Consider the following 26,264-nt stretch of genomic DNA (forward strand, 5'->3'; position numbering starts at 1 on the left):
TAAATCCAATGTAGCCGTGTTTATTTTTTAAAAATGTTTTACATTTTTTGTGTAGTGTTTTGGGAATCTGGGCCCAGGGCTTTGTCATTGAATAGACTTAAGTTATTTCTGCATTTTATATGGTGCGACTTGTTTGTTGATTTGTTTTCCCACCAGTTTACCCCTGAGGTTCTGGATCAACATCTTGAAGAACCCCCAGTTCATCTTTGATGTTCAGGCATCAGACCATGTGGATGCTGTGCTGTCTGTCATAGCCCAGACCTTCATGGACTCATGTACCATCGCAGAGCACAAGCTGGGCAGGGTGAGCCAAACACAGGGAGAGGAGACATTACAGATGATGCTAAGGGGGTACGGAAGGTCTAGCAGAAATTAAGGGAGAGTAGAGATGCCAGGGGTTTTGAAAGAAAGAATACTAGATGGAGAATGAGAGCATGCAAGTTCTCAACATTTGTGTAACCATACTGTGTTTTGAGTATAACATGTAAATGTTTTCCCCCCTCTAGGACTCTCCTATCAACAAGTTGCTCTATGCCAGAGATATCCCACGGTACAAGCAGATGGTAGAGAGGTGAGAATACACCAGGCTCTTGCCCTCCTGATTGGCAGAGCAGAGAGGGCACCGCCACTGTATCAGTGCCATGCAGCGGCCACACTGAGCCTGCAGGGCTTCTTCTATGGAGAGTCTGTCTGGCAGCACGCTGCACACACCATTGCTGTAGCTATACACTATGGTTGAGGAAACTCAGTCATACGAATTCTACTGAACAGTCTTGGCCAAAGGTTTTGAGAATGACACAAATATTAATTTCCACAAAGTTTGCTGCTTCAGAGTTTTTAGATATTTTTGTCAGACGTTACTATCGAATACTGAAGTATAATTACAAGCATTTCATAAGTGTCAAAGGCTTTTATTGACAATTACATGAAGTTGATGCAAAGAGTCAATATTTGCAGTGTTGACCCTTCTTTTTCAAGGCCTCTGCAATCCGCCCTGGCATGCTGTCAATTAACTTCTTCTGGGCCACATCCCGACTGATGGCAGCCCATTCTTGCATAATCAATGCTTGCAGTTTGTCAGAATTTGTGGGTTTTTGTTTGTCTACCCGCCTTTTGAGGATTGAGCACAAGTTCTCAATGGGATTAAGGTCTGGGGAGTTTCCTGGCCATGGACCCAAAATATCAATGTTTTGTTCCCCGAGCCACTTAGTTATCACTTTTGCCTTATGGCAAGGTGCTCCATCATGCTGGAAAAGGCATTGTTCGTCACCAAACTGTTCCTGGATGGTTGGAAGAAGTTGCTCTCGGAGGATATGTTGGTACCATTCTTTATTCATGGCTGTGTTCTTAGGAAAACTTGTGAGTGAGCTACTCCCTTGGCTGAGAAGCAACCCCACACATGAATGGTCTCAGGATGCTTTACTGTTGGCATGACACAGGACTCTGATGGTAGAGCTCACCTTGTCTTCTCCGGACAAGCTTTTTTCCAGATTCCCCAAACAATCGGAAAGGGGATTCATCAGAGAAAATGACTTTACCCCAGTCCTCAGCAGTCCAATCTCTGTAGCTTTTGCAGAATATCAGTCTGTCCCTGATGTTTTTCCTGGAGAGAAGTGGCTTCTTTGCTGCCCTTCTTGACACCAGGCCATCCTCCAAAAGTCTTTGCCTCACTGTGCGTGCAGATGCACTCACACCTGCCTGCTGCCATTCCTGAGCAAGCTCTGTACTGGTGGTGCCCCGATCCTGCAGCTGAATCGACTTTAGGAGACGGTCCTGGCGCTTGCTGGACTTTCTTGGGCGCCCTGAAGCCTCCTTCACAACAATTGAACAGCTATCCTTGAAGTTCTTGATGATCCGATAAATGGTTGATTTAGGTGCAATCTTACTGGCAGCAATATCCTTGCCTGGGAAGCCCTTTTTATGCAAAGCAATGATGATGGCACGTGTTTCCTTGCAGGTAACCATGGTTGACAGAGGAAGAACAATGATTCCAAGCACTACCCTCCTTTTGAAGCTTCCAGTCTGTTATTCAAACTCAATCAGCATGACAGAGTGATTTCCAGCCTTGTCCTCGTCAACACTCACACCTGTGTTAATGAGAGAATCACTGACATGATATCATCTGGTCCTTTTGTGGCAGGGCTGAAATGCAGTGGAAATGTTTTGGGGGGGATTCAGTTCATTTGCAGGGCAAAGAGGGACTTTGCAATTCATCTGATCACTTTTCATAACATTCTGGAGTATATGCAAATTGCCATCACACAAACTGAGGCAGCAGACTTTGTGAAAATGTATATTTGTGTCATTCTCAAAACTTTTGGCCACGACTAGTCATTAGCATGTAATGGATTCGTTTAACCATTTATTAGAAAAGATTAACAATACATTAGGTATTGGGAATTGGCTCTGCTCCTTCAGGGTAGCTCTATTCCAGAGCAAAGCTTCAATATACAGTCAGGTCCATAAATATTTGATATATATGAGCTGAAAGTGCAGACTTTGAGCTGTAATTTGAGGGTATTTACATCCAAATTGGGTGAACGGTGTAGGAATTACAGAACTTTTTATATATGGTCCCCCCGTTTTTAAGGGACCAAAAGTAATTGGACAATTGGCTGATCGGCTATTCCATGTCTTCTGTTATTCCCTCATTAGTTAATTTACAAGTAAGCAGATAAAAGTTCTAGAGTTGATTTTCAAGTGTGGCATTTACATTTGGAATCTGTTGCTGTTAACCCTCAATATGAAGTCCAAAGAGCTGTCACTGCCAGTGAAGCAAGCCATCATTAAGCTGAAGAATCAAAACAAACCCATCAGAGAGCAAAAACATTAGGTGTGGCCAAATCAACCATTTGGTACATTCTTAACAAGAAAGAACCCACTGGTGAGCTCAGAAACACCAAAAGGCCCGGAAGACCACTGAAAACAACTGTGGTGGATGACAGAAGAATTCTTTCCCTGGTGAAGAAAAACCCATTCACAACAGTTGGCCAGATCAAGAACACCCTCCAGGAGGTAAGCGTATCTGTGTCAAAGTCAACATTCAAGAGAAGACTTCACCAGAGTAAATACAGACGGTTTACCACAAGATGTAAACCATTGGTAAGCCTCAAAAACAGGAAGACCAGATTAGAGTTTGCCAAACAACATCTAAAAAAGCCTGTACAGTTCTGGAACAACATCCTATGGACAGATGAGACAAAGATCAACTTGTACCAGAATGAAGAGAAGAGTATGGAGAAACGAAGGAAATGCTCATGATCCGAAACGTACCACCTCATCTGTGAAGCATGGTGGAGGTAGTGTTATGGCGTGGGAATGCATGGCTGCCAATGGAACTGCTTCCCTTGTATTTATTGATGATGTGACTGCTGACAAAAGCAGCAGGATTAATTAAGTGTTTGGGGCTATATTATCTGCTCAGATTCAGCCAAATGCTTCAAAACTCATTGGACGGCGCATCACAGTGCAGATGGACAACGACCCGAACCATACTGCGAAAGCAACCCAATACTTTTATATAGTCCAAGAAGTGGAATGTTCTGCAATGGCCAAGTAAATCACGTGACCAGAATCCAATTGAACATGCATTTCACTTGCTGAAGGCAAAACGCCCCAAGAACAAGCAGGAACTGAAGACCGCTGCAGTAAAGGCCTGGCAGAGCATCACCAGGGAAGAAACCCAGCATCTGGTGATGTCTATGGGTTCCAAACTTCAGGCAGTCATTGACTGAAAGATTTACAACCAAGTATTAAAACTCACAATTTAATTTATGATTGTTAGTTTGTCCAATTAGTTTTGAGACCCTAAAATTGGGGGGACCACATAAAAAGTAGTGTAATTCCTACACTGTTCACCCGATTTTGGAAATAAATACCCTCATATTAAAGCTGAAAGTCTGCGCTTTCAGCTCGTTGTTTCCCTTCAAGTCCATTGTGGTGGCGTACAGAGCCAAAATGATAACTTGGTCAGTGTCAAAATATTTATGGACTTACTGTATAATAAAATAACTACAGGCAGTGAACACAGTATTCTATACATCTCCCCCTGCAGGAAGGAAAATGGAACCAAACAGGTGGAGGCTGGGGTGGTGGTGGTTAGCAAGAACAAGCAAACACATACTAGCAGTAGCATAAAGTGGCAGAGGATGTGTGAGCGGAACCTGGTCAGTTTAAATAGACCGCCATATTAAGTGTTAGCATCTGATCTGCACCAATCTCAGATAGGTTAGCATTTTTCGTCATGAATCTTGTTCTGGAGGCAACTCTGCAGTGGTCATTAGCTGACACAGCCACAAAGTCATAAAATCTGATTTTAAACCTAACCCCACTGCTAACCCTAATGCCTAACCTTTAAATTAAGCACATTTTTTGTTTTCATGAATTATTACAATATAGCTGGCTCCATCTAGCGGAAATCACTCAGATCTGCCTCCAGGACAAGATTAATCCCAATAAACATCAACTTGCCAATCTTAGCTGATGCATATACCTGGGTTTCACTTCTGAACCGGCTTCGCTTTATGGATGAGTGGTGTATGAGTGTATAGCATATGTATTTTATGACGGGTGCACAAATCTCAGATTTCCATTCCATCTCTCTTTCTTTCTCTCTTTTCAGATACTATGCTGACATCAGGCAGACCATTTCTGCCAGTGACCAGGAAATGAATTCTGCTCTTGCAGAACTGTCTCGAGTGTGTTACATAAAAAAAATTAAACACTGTGGTGCATGTTTTGACATTTTCTGCTGTAGGCCTTTTCCGTTTAATCTTTGGTTAAGCACTTAGAAGTTATGAACCAAAGTTTTAGTATTTCCACCTTTTTTTACAGAATTATGCTGGTGAGGTGAACTACCTTGTAGCCCTGCATGAGCTGTACAAGTACATCAACAAGTACTATGATCAGGTGAGTCCAACATTTCTATCCATTGGTTTTTGAGGCCCATACTTGTAATTTCTATTTGATGTTAAGCTAGTTGATGAACTTAACCTGTTATTGGTATTGTCTCCTCCCAGATCATCACTGCTCTAGAGGAGGACCCTACAGCTCAGAAGATGCAGCTGGGCTACAGGCTCCAGCAGATTGCGGCTGCCGTGGAAAATAAAGTCACTGACCTATGATAACAGAGTGGCCCTGAGACGGGACAGGCCGAGACCCTGAGGAAAAGACACCTGCTGAGAGGAGTAGTCCGAAAGGAAAAGAATGTGTGAAAAGGAAAAAGACCTTGTGCATACAGGGTGTGATTTCCCTCTCTTTTTGGCAGACTGAAGGAAGTAAAGAAGGTTGAGGGGCACTCAGTGGTGCCCTTCTCTTTTTGCCATATCTGTGTAGAGTTACTGTGCGTAGATTCTCCTGACAAGCTGCACAGGAGATTTCCATAGCGACCTGACTACATTTACCCACTGCTACTCAGTGTGTACATACATAGACATTATCCTGAGTAAATGAGCAAAGCCCTGTTGAACTCTCTGGACTGCTGCAGAGTTTCTGCAACACAAACAATGTCTTACTGGGATGAAATGGATGGATAAAGTTCATTGAATAGCACTTATTGCATTGATGCTATTGTCATTGACTTGCTAATGCCTTCTGTTTCCCTGAATCACATTTTCAAAGTCTTACTTTTCTGGTATAACTATCCTTTGCAGACAATGTGTGCGGTAGTATTGTCTTCACTCATCCTTTTCACTCCCCATCAATGTTTTTGTCGATCCACAAAGTTTTTCTGCTTCATGTAGTTGGACACTAAAGAACAGACTGCTTTCAATACATAGTGAAAATGTTAGGTACTCCATGTGCTGACTTTTATGGTCACCCAGCTTTGACATTCTCTATGATTTGAATGTTCCCTTCCAAAATCGTGTATGATGTACAAGTAATTTTAGTGCATTTCTGATGGTAATTCTATGGTACCCTATAACTAGCAGAGAAATCTCAGCTAGTTAATGTTCAATCTGCAGAATGTTCCTTCTCTTAGCAGTGTGCGAGACTTCACTACACATTATCTTTCAATGGCAGACTAGAAGGTGCTCTCAAAAAGGTGTATTTTGTGAGCAGCCGGAGCTAGTAACCAAACACAACAATTCACAGAACTGAATGTGATCGAACAGTTTGTTTTAGAAAATGGCTGGTTATGTGACCAATATGACATTTTCTGTCAACACTGTGGGATGCAATGACTAACAAGCAACACCTGTTTGCAGGTTTTTCCGACACGGATTATTTGAACAAATCACAATTTAGCAGGGTGTGTGTCTTTTGAATTTCAGAAGGGTGGGGAGATGACATTTGTCCCTCTGACTTAAAAGAAACTTGCAGAGAAAGGGAAGCTAACGTTCTGCTTCCGCTCCTCATTCTAGTATCTTTTCTCATACATATCCCCCCCAGAACTTGAAAGAGTATCTGACGCAATTACGTAAGATTTTAGTTCTGGGTATCCGAGATTAGTATAGTTGTAAAGGTTGAGCGAAAGGAGTTTGAGATTGGCAATATATATTGTTTATCTCATAAAACTTGCAGCATGACATGTTTTTAGTCTCAACAATGAATCCTTTAGCCCAAGGCCTCATCACTGACCTTTTTTATGACTGAAATTAAACGGTAGCCCTATTGTTTGCTTTTCACTAATACAACATTTTAACCCTCAAGCTACTGACTGGAGTCATTTTGACCCCATAGGTATATTTATCATAGCCCAAAGGTGGTTTATTAAAATCTTCAAATTTCTAATGACTTGTTCTTAACAAATCTAAATCCATGGTTTTAGTGTTTCTGTATCAATATGGGGGTCATTCCACCAATTCGATGCCTTTTTGGATGTGTAATTTGGTTGGATTTTTTGTTGTTTTCACCTCATTTTAACATTCTGTCATAAAAAGCACATGTTCAACTAAATCAAAAATTACTATAGTAAGTGCCAAATAAAGTGACCTGGTTGACGATTTTAACCTGAAATCAGCCATAAATCTCCTTGTGACAGGGGGAATGGAAGCTTGTTGTGTGCAACAGGGAGGGGCAATTTGAGTGCAAGCTTCAACATTTAAAAAAAAATATTTAAACATTTCTAGCCTGTTTATCTATGGGTAACAGGGTTCACATGTTATGCTCGACCCATTCCGTTTCCCACCAGAAAATGGCCAAAAAGAGTAGAACCATCTCACCTGTTTTTACACTAATTTCATTATCAGATGTTCAATGTTTCTTTTGAAACATTGAGTTCACATAACAGCGTTCACCTTAAAATGAGGGACTGTTCTTTTTTTTTACCTTAAAATTAATCACTAAATAAATAATTTAAATAAATACTTTTCAGAAATTACTTTGTCAAAGCAACAAAATAACCAGGGCTACACAATCATGTGAGAACTTTTATAGAAGTCACAGATGATGCACAGAGGGACATGTCAAAATGCTGAATTTTGGCACATTAGCAAGTCTTTATATAAAAAATATGCTTTATTGAATTGTGCATGTGATCTATATTAAAAGGGCACTTCATTGAATATAACAGGCTTTTAAAATTCATTTTTGGCGCAAAAATTCGACTTAAAATGTCAAAAGGACGCAAAAGGTACTAATTTTGTGGAACAACCCATGGACTATTCAGAAATTCAATTCCTTTTGGGATCGTTTTGACCCTAGCCAAAAACACTTAATTTTGTCTATAGTAATTTGATTTAAAAAATGACTTTTTATTTGAATCTAGGTTTCTCTAGAGACAAATACAAGTTATCCATAGGGTGGAGGGGGACCTGTATCAGTGATTTTGATCCAATACAGATCCTCTGCAGAGATACAGCTCCCCATGTAACTTACTTGTCTAACATTGTACTTTTCTTTACCACGTATCGTATGACTGTACTACAAAACCAAAATGACCTTATTTTTGTGCATATAAAAATCTGACAACGGTGTACAAAGTTTGCCAGTGGTATAAATACTTGATAGAACTGCAATAGAGAACTCCGATACACTCCATCTACATAGAGAGCTGTATTGGTATGTATTCTCTGAAAAGTTGTTATTCTAGGGCAAATCCCACAAAAAGTATTTATTTGAATCCAGGTTTCTCTGGAGACATAATATTAAGTTATATGTATCATCAGAGGGTGGAGGGGGACCTGTATGAGTGATTTTAACCAAATAGACCGATCACCTGCAGAGATGGAGCAGCTTATGGACTCGCCTATGGTTATAAATCAAATCTATCACATTTTATTTGTCACATGCTTTGTAGGCAACAGGTGTGGACTAACAGTGAAATGCTCACTTACGGGTCCTTTTCCAACAATGCAGTTAAAGATTTGTTTTTAAATAGACACGAGGAATAAATACACAGTGAATAACTAAGTAAAAATAAAGAGTAGTGGTAGCTGCAGTGTGTGTGTGTGTGTGGGGGGGGGGGGGGGGGGGGGGGGGTGTCAGTGTGTGTGTGTGTGTGGGGGGGGGGCAGTGTCATTGTGTGTGCATAGACAGTGCAAGAGAGTTGGTAAAAATAAAGGGTAAATGCAGAAAGTCCGGGTAGCCATTTTAATTAGGTATGTAGCAGTCTTATGACTTGGGGGTATAAGATGTTCCGGATACTTTTGGTTCCAGACTTGGTGCATTGTTACTGCTTGCCGTGCGTGCTGTAGCAAAGAGAACAGTCTGTGGCATGGGTTGCTGGAGTCTTTGACAATTGTTTGGGCCTTCCTCTGACACCGCCTGGTATAGAGGTCCTGGATGGCTATAACTAGATATGACTGTGTACAAAATCTAAATTTACCTTAGATATATGCCAATTTGCAGTCAAAACAGCTCAGAACAGTCTGTCGGTCGTATTAATACTTGGTAAAACTGTAATACGGAAACCCACTACCCTCTAAAATGAACACACAGTGCTGTGTATTCTCTACGGTAAATGTTACATAAATTCCTATATTCTAAGGGTGCAAGCAACTTGTGATATTTTGGATGCTATACCATTTGTTTTGAGGTGTCTTTGGGCATGCTTTTTGCCATAGCCTCCTGTCATAGAAACGTTTATATTTTAGTTTTTACAGAATATGCAAATTAACTCTAATTTAGCTAAAATAAGTCTGTTTTGGTCTCTTTTTTCCCCCAGATTACATTAATTACATGTCTAAAGTTTTAATAAGAAATATGTTGATATTTTGCTATGATTGTTGCTTTTTCAAATATAGTTTCTTCTTGGGGTAACAAGGAACCCAGATGGTAATCGATGTATGAAAATATTTTGGTAGCTTGAGGGTTAAAATATTTTTAGGTTTTAAAATTGTATTTATTTATTTATTTTCCTGTCTGGTTGGCTGCTGGTTCGTTATCTATTTACGAAGACCAAATAATCAATGGAATTACAATGAAATCCATTGTTTGAAAGTGAGATCCGATTTCATGCAAACGCCTGTCATATTCTTCTTTGGTACTGATGACATGGTCCACAATGAATGAATTACACTGTTATTTTTATTTTTATTTTTTTTTATAAATGCAGTAGAAGCTTTATGTAGGCCTATACTGGTCATGTTTTGACTTTTGACCCTTTGATTTTTGTTACTGTGTGTTTGTGGGTTGGGTAAGGGTATACTTTACAAAAAATCTGAGTATCAAAATTACGACTCGCATTACATTCTGGGACTACTGCTTTTTGACATGTCAGTTTTTACATACATTTTTAGATGTCAAGCTATAATAAGGGAATATCTGTTTGTTAGTAATGTAGAGCAAGTTATGTTGGCGATTTTAAAGTACATTTTTGTCATCTCTTGCCATGGACATAGCAAAAGCAATCATTGTTTGTTTTCCTTGCTAAATTCAAACATTATTTGGATTTCCTTGTAAATACTTGAATGATTTGTAAGTAAGCCTACCATTAGCTTTCTCTAACTGTTTGATAGGTGTGATGCAATAAAATAGTCCAAATGTCAATGTAATTTGTGGTTTTGTATTTAAAGTGATCATTATAGAAATTTGCTGCCAGTTTAGGGCTTTGAGAGTACCTCTGTTGTGCCCTCCATCAACTGCACTACAGCAAGACCCTTTAAACTGAAGTTAAGCCTACCCTATATGGAGCTGCAGGTAGCCTAGTGGTTAGAGCGTTGGGGCAGTAACCGAAAGTTTGCTTGTTAAAATCCCCAAGCCGTCAAGGTGAAAATCTGTCGATCTGCACTTGAGCAAGACACTTAACCCTAATTGCTCCAGGGTTGCCGTCAATAATGGCTGATCCCTGGCCGTGACCCCACTCTCCGAGGGTGTCTCAGGATAGGCAGAAAATATATTTCCATTTCACACCTTACAATCATACAGGTTACCCACTTGTACATGCAGTGAAACAGGACTTTTGGGGGCCCCCCACCTCGCGACAAAACATTTTAGAGGCCCCCCTCTTAACGGTGGAGAGAAATTAAAGTTCACTTCCTGCACTTAATTTTTTTTTGCCATGGGGCGTAGAGAACTTGCTATAGAATCGTAAAATTTTCTTCAATTCTACTCATTTTGCCATGGGTTGGAGAGAATTTTTTGCTGTTTGATAGCCAAATTCCTGCAATTCTACATGTTTTGTATTGACTTACGCCATGTTATGATAGCCTGAGTGAGAATGACAAACAAAATGAACTGCATGCTTTCCCGAGTTGTAGTGGGACCACGCAACATATCACTGCATGACTCCAAGCTTATAAACAGGTTTCCACCGCCATATCTCGCATAATTCATTTTACAGACACAAAAAGATCCCACCTTTTCTATTATTATTATTTGGTCGGGGGCCCTAAGAGACCACTTATGTCGCTTATGCCTGGATCCGGCCCTGTGTAGAGGTGCTGACTTATGAAGAGTAAACTGTATCATTAAAAGCATCTTCACATCATTAAGGTCCAATTTGTCTGACACAGATTTACCATTGAACATGCGTATTAGTCCAGGAGCTGGCATAATCTAAATCCGGGAAAGTGGCTCACACAGTGACTTTTTAATGAAGGGAACCACATTGTACTTGACTCAAAATGTGAATTGTGTTGCTTCATGTTGGCAGATGGTTTACAGTAAATGGTGTTTTTCCAATAATTTTCAGATTGCTCTATTTGTTATGCTGTACCCTCCAGCCAATCATTCTGTTGCTGAAGCCAAGGTATTGTGAGATATTTACAGTATGCCTGTCTGGTGACTGGTGTGATGAAGAGGTTTAAGAGGAGCTCATAAAACCCAGATAGCCTAGGCAGAAAGTCCTCAGTGCCATGTGCTTCACTCCCCTCTAACAAGGGCCAGGAGGTTGTGTGTGTTCAAAAGCAGAAACGGTGTCACGTCAAATGAATGCAAGTCAGTGAGGTTGTGCTAATGAAGACCTTGGTGTTTAGAGGGGAAGGTTGTTGGGTCAAATAAGTCAGTGGGGCCTGGCCTGTTGTACTCCCTGCTCGTGTCTATGAGAAGTAACCGAGTTTCTCTCTAGTTGCCGTACCATGTTTGGATTTAGTCCAGTAGCATTTGTAGTACAGTTACAGTAGCTGTGGCAGCACATCTAAAGATAAGTGATCATTAAAAAAAACTTGCTTTTGCAATAGGCTCACAGAAAAGTGAGATACATTAACCATATGTTTATTGCACTTTATTAAGTTTTAGACCGTAGCTTTAGTGTAGCCTCCCAAGGTTTACAGGGAACATTTGAATTCCTACCAAGTACTGAGGATCACTCCCCTGTCTTTATGGGAGCTTAACATTTATCTCCGTTTCAGTACATCTTTTAACATGGCTAGTAAAAAGGTGTATGCGATACCTATGATACCCAACTTATGTTTTATATGCATCCCCTTCTGACCCAGTTTTCAAACTCTCCTCATCACGTTTGCGTCTCAGTCAAAAAAAAGCTACAGCTGAGCCCCTGTGGGTCTGCTACTCGTGTTACCACACATTGGAACAGCAGCACTAATGGCTAACTGAGGCTTTACAGCTTATGCTGTGCCAAGATTAGGCCGTAATTCACTCAGGCCATAAATGGAGGCCAAAACTGTGGTAGCTGGAATTATAGACTGAATAGGAGGTGAATTATGTTTGCAGTAGAACAAGGATATTCAGCCTAAAGAAAATTCACCCAGGGTAACAGAATGAAACAAAGAGGTTATGATGACCCCTCAAACAAATGTGTCTAGCACTAGAAAGATGTTTGCCCAGTTAGGAAAAGTATTCCTGGGCAACTATAGGCCACATACATTGTGTTTTTCTGGCCCAGTATAAGCCTGGGTCCCCAGCCCAAGTCTGGTGCACATACTGCATCACCGTTAGATTAAAAAAGAGAGGCACAGATCTGGCCCACACACTGATAAACTACAAATGCGTGGCCCAGCTGGTGTTTGTCCAAACCTTGCTGCCTGCCTCTCCAACCTGTGCAACAATGTTGCATATATTTTTTTTGCAATCTGTGCCATAGAGAATGAACTTGTCTGGGTGAGACTGACAGCTTCTCTGAGCCAGGCAAATTCATTTATCAGGATCATTATAATGGATCTATCCAAAGAAATGGCAATAGAAACGAATGTGGAACTAACAAGAATGCACATAGTTTGCTGTCATTTCAGCTGCTTGTGTGCCATATTTAGTTGGCTAGATAGCAAAGGAGGAGCTAACCAGCATAGCAACATCATTTGCTTGGAATGGACCAGTCCACTTGGCTGGCAACCATGCCAATAGAACGGACGACCAGCCTGTTTGGCTAGCAACTTCAGAATCTCATGACTGGCTTTTGCCCGGACTCTGCTTTATGTCGGGCCTAAGAACAGCCCTTTACGACCATGATCCACTAACCTTGATAATTTGGACAGCCACACTAGCTTTGCCCTCATGTGGGCGCTTGCAAGCAAGCATGTAAAGGATCAACATGCTATATTGAACTTTGATTGGTCAATCGCACTGCGATATAGCAGAGTATTTGCTTTCCGCAATTTAGGTCCCGCCTTGTTCACACTTCCTCGCCCATGCATGCATCGCTCAATGCCCCCGCCCACTTCGCTTATCTCTATTGAAAAGGAATGGGGTTTCCGTTGTTTCATTGCTCGATAGTGGATCTGGACTGTTAGTGGGGTGTTATTCACAGGATTACTCCCGGGTTCTCATGCCCCTTACTAAAACATGTTGAGTGTTTTGAAACGTTTCTTGCCGATAATGTCGCATTGATTTTACAAACGCGTTTCATAACGCTCGGACTGCAATTTGGCAACGTATTCATGTCCCAGCCATATCCCCTGTAGCTCACGTTGTTGAACATTTCCCTGCCTTTGACCACATTTATTATATTTCTATTGTTATGACACTGTGCCTTTTCATGTAAAAAAAAATATTGTTTACGCACATGGATTACTCTCTGCAACTTTAACAATAAATCCTGCACCTATGAATCATCTCACCTCCCGTGCCTATAATATCTAGGCACTGTATTATTTAAAAAAAAAAATTCGACCTGATTTAGGTCTACAGCAGGACACATAAATTAAGGATTAAGGGCTTGTAAATACGCATTTCGCGGTAAGGTCTACCTGTGGCTTTCGGCGCATTTGACAAATACAATTTGATTTGAAATGTACCAATAAGTAAGGTCATAAGTCACCTTGGACCAATTAAACAGTCACGCCAGTCGTGTAGGCTAGTGAAACTGAGCTGGGGCCTCTTTCTCTCCGATCCATCAACTGTCTTTCAGTTTATCGCAGTGCGCCTTGCGGTTTCTGAAGTGTCTTCGGGTGGCGTGTTGGAGCAGTGTTAACAGCCCAGTATTAATCACAAAGAGCAGAGCCAAGCCTGAGACCTCACCCTGCTCTCCTCTGTATCGTGACCGTGGATATTTTTACCCTCTCTCCAAGTCCATGCGTGGTGTGGAAACATACTGATGAAAGTGTAAGAAGTGTAGCTTCCCACTGACTTGACTTCTCACGGTGGCCATCAAGCAACTGACAGAAGTGAATTCAATGACACAAGACTCGTTTGATATAGCCCATATATCTACTTTTACTGTTCCTAATTAGATCAAATCAGATATAGCTTATTATATAATTAGATAAAGCTCTTTCTGACTGCACCATAGAAGGAAAATGCAGTGCAGCACGTGTCCAGTGCAATACTCTTGTGCTACGTGCTTTTATTTCCTCATGCCGAGATTACTGTAACTCTTAGTTCAAAATTCTGCAGCTCGGTTTTTAACAGGCACCACAAAATGTAACCATATGAAATCAAATCAAATTGTATTTGTCACATGCGCGCCGAATAGAATGGGTGTAGGACTAAACTGTGAAATGCTTGCTGACGAGCCCTTAAAATTAATAATAATAAAAAAACGAAATACACAAGAATGGAGCTATATACAGGGAGTACCAGTACCAGGTAAATGTGCAGGGTATGAGGTATTTGAGGTAGATATGTACATGAAGGCAGGGAAAAGTGACTAGGCATCAGGAGATAATAATAAGAGTGAAATAAAGAACAGAGCAGCAGCAGCATATGATGTGTGTGTGTGTGTGTGTGTGTATTTAAACACAACTATTTGAATTTCTCTACACTGGCCACCAGTCACTTTTAGAATAGATGTTAACATTTTAGTAATCATGTTTAAGGCTTGGTTTAGCCCCATCCTATATCTCAGATATTTTATCTCCCTATGAGCCAGTACACAGCCTGAGATCCTCTGGCAGGGCACTGTTGACCATTCCAAAGTCTAGGTTGAAAATGAAAGGAGACTGGGCATTGGCATTAGGGCCCCTAGACTTTGCAATTGTCTGCCAGAGGAGATCAGGCTTGTGCCTCTTTTTCAAATCCCTGCTGAAGACACACTTTTATAAAGATGCTTTTCATGTATGATTTCAATTTATGATTTTCAATTTATGTTTTTCATTCTCCTTCCTCCTGTCTTTGTTAGTACTTTTATCTAATTATAATTTTTTATGAGGTGAAGCATTTTGTTACTTGCATTGAAAAGGTATTATTATTATTCCTTGTTTTGATATATCATACTGTACAGGTATTTGCACATGGTGGAAAAAGGGGTGCCCTGGCGTTCCTGTGAGATCATGAACTGTTGGACTGGGGTCGTTAAACTCCCCAGTAACCCTACACAGCTGTCATTTCCTCTTCCCCCTACCCTTTCACAGCTGTGGAGAGATATACAGAGTGGGGGTGAAGGGAAGAAAGAGCAAAAGAAGAGGACAGGAGAGAGAGCTGGGGGGTTGGGGATTTCCATGTTTAGACCTGGCCGGCTCCTCATACATAAACACTGCTGACTGGTCACAGGCAGTCAGAGTCCTACTGTATACAGGCTCTGTATACTCAGTCAGAGTCCTACTGTATACAGGCTCTGTATACTCAGTCATGGAGAGGAATACGTGCTCAGCTCAGACTTCTGTACAGTTGGCTCAACAAACGTAAGTATCATCTGTTCTCACTTTAAGTATGCCAGATCTAGAACAGTACACTGACATGATAATTACTCATTGAAAGGTGCACCTCTCAACCTGTAACCTGGCTGCCCACTAAATTGTCAGTGAGACTCACCTGTTACTCATAGCAAGTCACAAAGTCAATGAGTGGAAGCTTTGTATCTTTTTCATTAAGAAATATTTTTGAGGAACAGGTCTTAACCAGAGGACTTTAACCCTGTGTGTGGTTGTTAGCTAGCCCGGTGCCAGTCTCTTTAGCTAACATTCTACTATTTGACACTCCTTGTCATTGACAAGGAGACCAGCCTTTCTGCCATCTTCAAATATGAACATTCTATCATTACTGAGATTGAGGAGAACAGAGGAGCTGATCCTGATTCGATAACCCTCACAGCTATCCTCCAATCACAACGATTATCCAAATATTATACAACGGGTGGGTCTAATCCTGAATGCTGATTGATTAAAACCGCATTCCAGCCGGTGTCTATTCCACAAGTTACCACCGGCTAAATCTATGACGCTAAAATGCCTATTTACTCTGTTCCATCTGACTGTGCAATCCACTGTCTCATCAGCTATTTATAAACATGATCTCCACTATAAAAATCATCTAGACATTATCTCACATTTCTTTTAGACTAACATTTAGTTTTCAACATATTTGTATAAACTTTGCTGTCTGTCTCTCCAACATTTGCAACATTATTTCAATATTCAAATTCGATCTCCACTTGTGCCATAGTAATGAACGAGTCTGGAATCAAGACAAGACAGACAGGCAGGCAGCATTTCTCAACCAATCAAAATCATGAATCAGCTGGCATCAGTTTTATGGTTATATATACAAAGAAATGTCAATTGAAAAAAGGTCAAATGAAACAAAGTGCAGCAAGTTTGCCGTCTTTCCCGCTTCAGTTTGAAGTGATTGTGTTAGCTGTGTTGTTGGCTAGCTCTTTTGAACAACAGTGTCCTGACGAGTGAGCACATGTTTTATGCCAGGCAAAATCACACCTCATCAACTCATTGTTAGGGATGTATCCAAATAAATGTCTCTAGAAAACAGCTTAAACAAAGCAAATGAAGCTACTTTGCTGTTATTCTGGCTTTTTGACGTGACTGTAAATTAGCCGTAGTTGGCTATCTAGCAATCAAGAGATAAGAACGTTGCCAGCCAGTATGGATATTGAACAGTATGCATATTGAACATTGACTTTTCCTCAAGGCCAGTCTCTATGGCAATGACATAGAGAGGCAGGAAGTGGAATGTTAGCTAAAAAGACTACCCAGACTAGTTGTACCCAGACTAGTTGTTGGCCTCAGTAAATGGAAACCAATTTATAGCTTGACCCTAACCTTTTTTTCCATGGCCAAAGAGGCAGGGGCTCCATGTATAGCTCGCCTGGCACACAATGAGAATGTGTGCATTATTTTAGTGCCTGTGGAGGTGAATGACAGTTTAGAGTTTCACTGGGTCTGTCACAGTGTCAAGGACCTGGGCCAATATCCACGCTCTGAACTGGAGCCACAACATTCTGAGAGACTGTCCTGGAGAGGATATTTGACTATAAATAAATGATTCAGAAAAGGAGCAATAATTGACAGATCTACACAAGACAATATTTATAGTACACTAACCTGATACAGCATATCCTAATGAATTTGACCTTTCCCCCTTTTACGGAGAGTCACAGTGAGGTACATGTAGGCAGTGGTGATTTTAACATGTAAATCTTGGTGGGGCAACAAAAATTATAATACGTGGGATGCTTGCCAGCAAAGCCACTACACAACACAACACTAAACAATACATGAATTGCACTATAACGGTGACAAACGGTGCCCACAAACTGTTAGATCCTACAAAAAGCTGTCCCAACATCTTACCACTGCTACACCTGGCTATCAGCGGAGCCTTGTCTGGCAGTGAAACAGTTAATTCAGCCTCCTTTACTGCCAGGGTGAGGCACATGGGCTACTAACAGCTTACTACACAACATACACTTAGTATTATTTTCTTAGCTACAGTATACATATCTCCCTGGCATATTATGTAATTTTTGCAGCAGCATACAAGACATTTTTGGACTCACCTTGTTGTGCTGTGCTCACTTGAACAGGAAGGTGGCACGGCGGTCCTTCGTGGGCAAATTTTGTCTTCAAAGTCTGGCTTTCTCTGGATTTATGGTGCTTTCAAGACAACTGGGTCGAATCATGATGACATCATTGATCTTTAGGTCGTAACTCTAGAAAGAGGCCCGAGTTCCCGACTTACAATGATGGTTCAAAATGTAAATGCTGAAAATGTATTTCCCAGTCGGAGCTCGTTTTTTCCGTAATTCCCAGTTGTCTTGAACTCACTGAAGTCAAGTTTTCGCAGTTGCGAGTTAACAGTTGTTTTGAGCGCGGCACAAATCATGCTTCATTGACAGAATGGCCAATGTTGAATGTTTATCATTTTAAACATGGCAAATAGACACTTAATCCCAGAGTTGGAACACACAGCCACTGCACTGAATAGCAGGCTAGTGATTTATTTGCTATGCTTGCAGTTAGCCATTGTCACTGATTCCTTCCAAATCACTCATTGTTGAATTTGCGATTTCTACCCTGTTGTGTAACGTTTATGTCCAATGACCGGTGAGCACCGAAACATTTTATCTATAATTTCTCTTCGTTACTTCTCTTCATACGACATGGATTAAAAAGGATTTGCCAGTAGATTGTAAACTTTATTTATTTATTTATTTTGAATTTCTTTGCAAAAAATGTGCCACTCAAAACAGGTGGGGCTCTACCCCATCTGCCCTGAACGACGGGTTGCCACCGCATGTAGTCCATCTGGCTGTGAAAGATGGTTTTGTTCTCTTTTTAACAAAAATATATGACTTATAGAAATAGGACATGTTAATCACAAAACATAGCGTGACTGCAGAAAAGCTGTTGTTAATCTAGGGTGTCGACTGTGCTAACCAGAAGGTTGAGACAAGATGGAAAAATGCTGAATAACAAGAAAACAGGAACTGAGGAATGTGTAGCCACCGACAAACTCAGCTCAAACTTCACAACAAACACTTCCGGATATCTGGATCCTGTGTGCTGTGAGGCTGGGACCAGCCTGGGCACCACCGATAGGCTAGCAAGTTTAAACCACGCTAAGCCTCTACTGTGACAGGCCAACTCTAAAGTTGGAACAACATCTGTCACAGTATAAAAGAAGATGTCTGTACTATTTCAGTCAGTTCTCTGCTTTACCCTGCGTGGTGATACAGTGAACCCGTATATACGAAAATTGCATTTACCATTTATCGCTTATGTTAAATAAAAATACTTAAAGTATATTCGGTGACTCTGAATCACATTTTATCCTGATACCAGATTCGATTGACGCAACCTTTTACACTATAGTGGCATGTCTGTTAAATGTCTGAGACCCATTCTGAGTCCTGTCGGCTGGGTATCCATGTGAACACCAATGGAAGTGTCTAAAAGTAGTCTCACCCTGTCTGCTCCCAGCAACCCGACACTGACTTAGACACAGAGGGGTCACATCTCTGCCCTGTGTGGGATCAGATAGGTTGACAGTGTGTGCACAGTATGTAGACAATATGTGTCTTTGTGTAAGTGTATTAGCATGTGTGTGTTTGTTGCAGCAGTAAACCTGGGACATCCAATGGACTTGATAAGCTGAGTCGTTTGGAACAGCTAGAGCCAGAGGAGTCACTGGACAGAGAGGACCCCCGAGAATACTGCCATGGTCTGATATGGGTCTACTCACTCTGTCTTTCTCCTTACATGTCTTGTTGTACTATTCACTCCCTTCCAGCATACACATAGTCCGTTTCAACTCAGTAAATACAGTAGTGTTGAGTACTGTGTTTACCTTCCGTGGCCTCCAACTGCTTTTAAATGCTAGTAAAACTAAATGCATGCTCTTCAACCGATTGCTTCCCATACCTGCCCGCCCGACTAGCATCACTACTCTGGACAGTTCTGACTTAGAATATGTGGACAACATAAGCATTAAGCAACATTAAGCATCAGCTGTCAGAGCAGCTTTCCGATCACTGTGCCTGTACACAGCCAATCTGTAAATACCACACCCAACTACCTCATCCCCATATTGTTATTTATCCTCTTGCTCTTTTGCACCCCAGTATCTCTACTTGCACGTCATCATCGGCACATCTATCACTCCAGTGTTAATGCTAAATTTGTAATTATTTCGCCTCTATGGCCTTTTTACTGCCTTACCTCCCTATTCTTCTACATTTGCACACACTGTACATCGATTTTTCTATTGTGTTATTGACTGTACGTTTGTTTATGTGTACCTCTGTGTTGTTTTTGTCACACTGCTTTGCTTTATCTTGGCCAGGTCGCAGTTGTAAATGAGAACTTGTTCTCAACTGGCCTACCTGGTTAAGTAAAGGTTAAATAAAATAAAACAAACAAAAAGTTGTAGTAATAACTATTTGCTATCATCCTGTATGTTTCAATAGGGGGGTACCACCCTGTTCACATTGGAGACACCTTCAACAGGAGATACCAGGTTCTGTCTAAGTTGGGCTGGGGATACTTCTCCACTGTATGGCTCTGCTTGGACCTCAGGTTCATTCACTATGTTGCTGTGTGGGGATTTACTCAAATATCTTCTTCTTGTCATATAGGAAAAGCTCCAGTGTGATTAAAATAGTCTCTGTATGTGCAGGTTGGGCAGGCGAGTGGCCGTGAAGGTTTTGAAGAGTGGAGAAGGATTCACACAGGCTGGGCAAGACGAATTGACTCTGCTACGCTGTGTGAGTCTCCCCTCTTGTCTCTCTTCTTTGTATTTATCTTTCTCTGCTTCCTCTATCACTTTCTCATCGTCACCCCTAACTCTTCTCTAAGGGCAATAGGGCATACATGAATAACACTTTTTGCTCTTAGTCCACATGTTATTTATCTGTCACTACCACTTATTCACATCCACCCATGCTTTCATGGTCCATTATTCTTCTCCCTTGTCTCATACAGACCCATCTCTCTCTATTTAAACAAGTACTCGACCAGTATAGTCCAGACCCTGACTCTGACCTCTCTCACCGCCTCCTCTCCCCCTCAGGCCAGTGGTCCCACTGCTCGTCACCTCCAAAGCCGGAGGATAGTCCAACTACTGGATGAGTTTAAGATAGCTGGGGTCAACGGGGTTCGTATCCTTTCTCAGACTGCATAGTCATGACACACACACACACGCACACAAACCTGCAGCAAAATTTGACGCCGTAGGGAGCGTGTTTGGTTCCTTGACCTCCTGTGTGTAGATGTATGCCTAGTGCTGGAGCTGCTGGGACCAGACCTCCGCTGTTGGCAAGTCTGTTTTGGAAACCCAGGGCTATCGCTGTCTTGGGTCAAACAGGTCATTGCTCAGGTAAAAGAGTGACAGAGTTCATAGTATGAGATGAGTAGAAACAGCTGGGGTGTCATTATCGAATCACTACACTAATAAATGCATCTTTAGTTTGATGCAGGAGTTGTTTGGAGTTCACAGTGCCATCACTCTTTCCCTGTAGGTTCTTCAGGCATTGGACTACCTGCACACTCAATGTAAAATCATCCACACAGACATCAAGCCTGAGAATATACTGTTATGTTTGGAGGAGCAGAACCCAAAACAGACAGCAGGGGGCAGTGCCTGTCCATACCCTGGGAAAGATGCCAAGTCAAGGAGCACAGCAGGTAGTGTTCACTGTCCAGCTACAGATGTTATAGAACTCTGTAAGGTCATATGACTGAGTGGACCAGAAAATTAATCTGTTTACTGTACATCAAGGCTAGTATTCTGTTTCTATGTCACTTCAGATTATCTGTGTCCAGTATGCTGTTGAAGTGTTTAAAACTTCTTATGGCTGCAATCCCGTTAACGGGATCGATATGACAACAGCCGGTGAAAGTGCAGGGCGCCAAATTCAAACAAACAACAGAAATCTCAAAATTAAAATTCCTCAAACATACATGTATCCTATACCATTTTAAAGGTAATCTTGTTGTTAATCCCACCAAAGTGTCCGATTTCAAATAGGCTTTACAGTGAAAGCACCACAAACGATTATGTTAGGTCACCGCAAAATCACAGAAAAACGCAGCCATTTTTCCAGCCAAAGACAGGAGTCACAAAAAGCAGAAATAGAGATAAAATGCCTTTGATGATCTTCATCAGATGACACTCATAGGACTTCATGTTACACAATACATATATGTTTTGCTCGATAAAGTTCATATTGATATCCAAAAACCTCAGTTTACATTGGCACCATGTTCAGAAATGCCTCCAAAATATCCGGAGAAATTGCAGAGAGCCACGTCAAATAACTTAAATACTCATCATACACTTTGATGGAAGATACATGTTTTACATAGAATTAAAGATACACTTGTTTTTAATGCAACTGCTGTGTCAGATTTCAAAAACTTTATGGCAAAAGCACAATATTCAATAATCTGAGAACAGCGTTCAGCCACAAAAGGAGGCCATACAGTTACCCGCCAAATTGTGCAGTCAACAAAACTCATAAATAGTATTATAAATCTTCCCTTACCTTTGCTGATCTTCGTCAGAATGCACTCCCAGGACTCCCACTTCCACAAGAAATGTTCGTTTTGTTCGGTAATGTCTATCATTTATGTCCAAATAGCTATTTTTGTTAGCGTGTTTGGTAAACAAATACAAAGTCAGGAAGCGCGTTCACTAAAAGCAGACGAAATGTCAAAAAGTTCCGTAACAGTCATTAGAAACATGTCAAACGATGTATTGAATCAATCTTTAGAATGTTTTTAACATAAATCTTCAATAACGTTCCAACCGGAGAATTCCATTGACTTCAGATGTGCGATGGAACAGAGCTCCCTCTCATGTGAACGCGCATGGTCAGCGCATGTTCAGCTCATGGTAGACCTTACTCAATCCCCTCTCATTCGGCCCCACTTCACAGTAGAAGCATCAGACAAGGCTCTAAAGACTGTTGACATCTAATGGAAGCCGTAGGAATTGCAAACTGATCCATATCCCACTGTGTATTCAATAGGGCTGGGTTGAACATCGACCAACCTCAGATTTCCCACTTCCTGTTTGGATTTCTTCTCAGGTTTTTGCCTGCCATATGAGTTCTGTTATACTCACAGACATCATTCAAACAGTTTTAGAAATTTCAGAGTGTTTTCTATCCAATACTAATAATAATATGCATATATTAGCAACTGGGACTGAGGAGCAGGCAGTTTACTATGGGCACCTCTGGGCACCTTTCATCCAAGCTACTCAATACTGCCCCTGCAGCCATAAGAAGTTGAATCAGATCATAACCCTGTACTGTATGTTGTTTATCTCTTACTGTCTATTCAGAGAAGGACCTGGTCACTCCCATCAGTCTGAAGGAAATCACAGTAAAGATTGCTGACCTGGGAAGCTCCTGTTGGGTGGTGGGTATGATCAGTCAGTCAGCGATTGTGAAATAGCGTCCCCCATGCAATTACTACAAATGCCTCATTTACTAATTTCATGTTGTACATTTCTCTCTGTTACTCTTTTTTTTTGTATAGTCATTAGCACAGTAAACATGACTCAATTTTAGCTCCAAGAAGCAGCCAATTTCAAGAACCGCAAAAGTAGATTGTGCTGATTTAACCATGTCGCACGCCGTAGTTTAAAAACTCAGTGGATAGCGCCAAAACATTGATGTCATATCTGAATTCCGACATCTTTATGAACCGTTGCCATTCGTATTCAGTAGTTGGTTACAAAATAAGAGTAACTAATGTGGGATACTGCCCTGGGGTCAGGACTGTATTTCACATGCTGCCTTTGCTCTGTGTGACATTCCAGTACAAACATTTCTGTGAGGAGATTCAGACCCGTCAGTACCGCTCACTAGAGGTTCTATTGGGCTCTGACTACGGCCCACCAGCAGACATCTGGAGTGTAGCCTGCATGGTAAGAGAGACAACCACCATACAACCAACACATCAGCAACAACACTTATAGTCTGCATCTGTTTACAGCTTCACTAAAGTAAAACCATGTTATCTCCTGTCTCCTCTGATTCACTTGCATCACTTAACTCTTGTACCATTCAGTTACCCTTCCAGTCTACCAGCACTCTTTACATCAAGACAAATTCACCCACTCCTTTAGCACTAAGCTTAATAGATAGATGCCACTACAGAATAGTTCCAGGCAATTAAATTCTTCTTCTTTTTATTCTAGGCTTTTGAGTTGGTCACTGGGGATTCATTATTTGAGCCCAAAGCTGGGAAGACCTTTTCTTTAGAGGAAGGTATGTCGATATTAGGCGTGACAAATATTGACATAGGATTCAATGGAGATAACATTGTGTCCACTTTGTGACTTTTGCATAATTGTTTATCCAGTGGGGTTTTGGTTCTGTTACCTCCAGATCACATCGCTCACATAATAGAGCTCCTTGGCAAAGTCCCAGCAGCAGTAGCCTTGTCTGGCAAGTATTCCATGGAGTACTTCAATCGCAAAGGTGAGTGTGTTTGGGTCAAGGAAAACCTGGCTGAACCAAACCCTCCCCTAACCCGGACGACGCTGGGCCAATTGTGCGCCGCCTCATGGGTCTCCTGGTCATGGCCGGCTGTGACACAGCCTGGGATCGAACCAGGATCTGTAGTGACGCCTCAAGCACTGCGAAGCAGTGCCTTAGACCGCTGCACCACTCGGGAGGCCGCCTTGCAGATGCTCATTTTGACAAATCACAGTGTACTTTTTTTGTGAAGTCAAACCTACAAAGAATACATTTTCTTTCCAAGTCACAAAGCTCTCTTGTACTTACCTCCACTGTCTTTCCTCCTCTCTATCATGTGTTCTCCCAGGTGACATGCGTCATATCGGAGTGCTGCGGCCCTGGGGTCTATATGAGGTGTTGGTGGAGAAGTACCACTTCATGCTGAAGGAGGCCTCTCTGTTCTCTGACTTCCTGTTGCATATGTTGGACTTCCAGCCGGAGAGGAGGGCCAGTGCTGCCCAGTGTCTCCTGCACCCATGGCTTAGCTCCTGAACCCTGGCCCTGGAGCCAACTTGATACCAAGCTAGTAGATAAATGTGTCATATAAAAGTGTTATGCAGAGTGTTATGCAGAGACAAACACAGTGGTGCTGAGTCACTAAGACTACGGGAAAGATATACAGTATACATTTTGCCAACTGGCAATTGCCAATGTTCCGGGTGAAATGTACTATTTTATATTCATTCATTAAGTAAGACTAGATTTGTCTCTTCTGATAAACGAATGTGGCATTTGATTATCTGTAGTGTAATGAATGTATGAAGTACAAACTTATATAAGTGTTGTATGATTTACTGAAATGTAGTACTTGTGCTCAAGACTTTCCACAGCTGTGCTGCACAGTGCACTGCGCCAATTGTACTACTGTATATTTGTAGTTCTTTTTTACAGCATACAATAAATCATGTTTTGCTAGAAATGTATTGTTTCCATTGTCTCTTTTGGGCTTACATCTGCATGCCTTCTCTTTTTCATCTACTTGTAGTTTCCCCAAGATGGTGGTAGGTACTTAGTGCAAGATGGCGTCGACAAAGATGGTCGCCTCGCTTCGAGTCCTTAGGAAACTATGCAGTATTTAGTTTTTTTATGTATTATTTCTTACATTGTTACCACAGGAAATCTTAAGTCTTATTACATATAGCCGGGAAGAACTATTGGATATAATAGCGACGTCAATTTACCAACATTACGATCCCGAAGCGGATCCTCTGTTTGGACCACCACGAGGACAATGGACCTAATCCCAGAAGCCGACCCAAAACAACGGCGCTGCAGAAGGTGCAGACGGAGCGGCCTCCTGGTCAGGCTCCGTAGACGTGCACATCGCCCACCGCTCCCGAGTATACTACTCGCCAATATCCAGTCTCTCGACAACAAGGTAGATGAAATTCGGGGCAAGGGTTGCCTTCCAGAGAGACATCAGAGATTGTAACATTCTCTGTTTCACGGAAACATGGCTCTCTCGGGATATGTTGTCAGAATCTGTTCCGCCACCGGGCTTCTCCATGCATCGCGCTGACAGAGATAAACTCTGGGGGTGTATGCTTCATGATTAACGACTCATGGTGTAAGCATAACAACATACAGGAACTCAAATCCTTCTGCTCACTCGACCTAGAATTCCTTACAATCAAATGCCGGCCATATTATCTCCCAAGAGATTGATAACAACATCGATTTATACACTGACTCGGTGAGTAAGTTTATAAAGAAGTGCATCGGAAATGTTGTACCCACTGTGACTATTAAAGCCTACCCTAACCAGAAACCGTGGATGGATGGCGGCATTCACGCAAAACTGAAAGCGTAACCCACTGCATTTAACCATGGAAAGAGGTCTGGGAATATGGCTGAATATAAACAGTGTAGTTATTCCCTCCAAAGGCAATCAAACAAGCAAAATGCCAGTACAGGGATAAAGTGAAGTCACAATTCAACGGCTCAGACACGAGATGTATGTGGCAGGGTCTACAGGAAATCACGGACTACAAAAAGAAAACCAGCCACAGACACAGACGTCACGCTTCCAAACAAACTAAACATATTCTTTGCCCGCTTTGAGGATAATACAGCGCCACAGTCGCGGCCCGCTAACAAGGACTGCACCCCCCGCCCCTCCTTCTCCGTGGCCAACGTGAGTAAAACATTTAAACGTGTTAACCCTCGCAAGGCTGCTGGCCCAGACGACATCCCTAGCCGCATCCTCAGAGCATGCGCAGACCTGCTGGCTGGTGTGTTTACGGGCATATTCAATCGCTCCCTATCCCAGTCTGCTGTCCCCACATGC

The 26,264-nt window shown here is 41.7% G+C and overlaps 2 protein-coding genes across 8 annotated transcripts in view; both read left to right on the forward strand.

The window, feature by feature from the left end:
* LOC139542125 (plexin-B1-like) overlaps window positions 1-6,960 on the forward strand; it is a 57,480-nt gene extending 50,520 nt beyond the window's left edge. For all 5 annotated transcript variants that reach the window (XM_071347191.1, XM_071347189.1, XM_071347188.1 and 2 more), the window contains 5 exons: window positions 157-304; window positions 507-571; window positions 4,622-4,697; window positions 4,834-4,908; window positions 5,019-6,960. In XM_071347191.1, the coding sequence (XP_071203292.1) occupies window positions 157-304; window positions 507-571; window positions 4,622-4,697; window positions 4,834-4,908; window positions 5,019-5,123 (469 nt within the window). In that variant the 3' untranslated portion in view covers window positions 5,124-6,960. The remainder of the gene's footprint in view (window positions 1-156; window positions 305-506; window positions 572-4,621; window positions 4,698-4,833; window positions 4,909-5,018) is intronic.
* An 8,212-nt stretch (window positions 6,961-15,172) lies between these two features.
* On the forward strand, window positions 15,173-24,898 carry LOC139542127 (SRSF protein kinase 3-like). Of its 3 annotated transcripts, XM_071347194.1 has the most exons (12): window positions 15,219-15,398; window positions 19,067-19,170; window positions 19,916-20,024; window positions 20,125-20,212; window positions 20,518-20,605; window positions 20,717-20,823; window positions 20,966-21,131; window positions 22,795-22,871; window positions 23,275-23,382; window positions 23,656-23,725; window positions 23,846-23,938; window positions 24,285-24,898. In XM_071347194.1, exons 1-12 carry the CDS (start codon window positions 15,346-15,348, stop codon window positions 24,467-24,469), a joined length of 1,248 nt encoding a protein of 415 aa, XP_071203295.1. In that variant the 5' UTR covers window positions 15,219-15,345; the 3' UTR covers window positions 24,470-24,898. The 3 variants fall into 3 exon arrangements, with proteins under 3 accessions (XP_071203297.1, XP_071203295.1, XP_071203294.1); XM_071347196.1 differs by having other exon boundaries at window positions 15,173-15,398; window positions 23,846-24,296; XM_071347193.1 differs by having other exon boundaries at window positions 19,070-19,170; window positions 23,846-24,296.
* Window positions 24,899-26,264: the final 1,366 nt, after the last annotated feature.

The sequence above is a fragment of the Salvelinus alpinus genome, chromosome 17, assembly GCF_045679555.1.
Source record: "Salvelinus alpinus chromosome 17, SLU_Salpinus.1, whole genome shotgun sequence".
NCBI classification, from domain to species: domain Eukaryota; kingdom Metazoa; phylum Chordata; class Actinopteri; order Salmoniformes; family Salmonidae; genus Salvelinus; species Salvelinus alpinus.

What these genes read in the sequence shown, in the direction of transcription:
- LOC139542127 (XM_071347196.1), top strand. Translation starts at nt 15,346, where the DNA reads ATGGAGAGGAATACGTGCTCAGCTCAGACTTCTGTACAGTTGGCTCAA. An exon ending in TGGCTCTGCTTGGACCTCAG is followed by an intron (nt 20,025 to 20,124) that starts GTTCATTCACTA and finishes CTGTATGTGCAG; the next exon opens with GTTGGGCAGGCGAGTGGCCG. An exon ending in TCAAACAGGTCATTGCTCAG is followed by an intron (nt 20,824 to 20,965) that starts GTAAAAGAGTGA and finishes CTTTCCCTGTAG; the next exon opens with GTTCTTCAGGCATTGGACTA.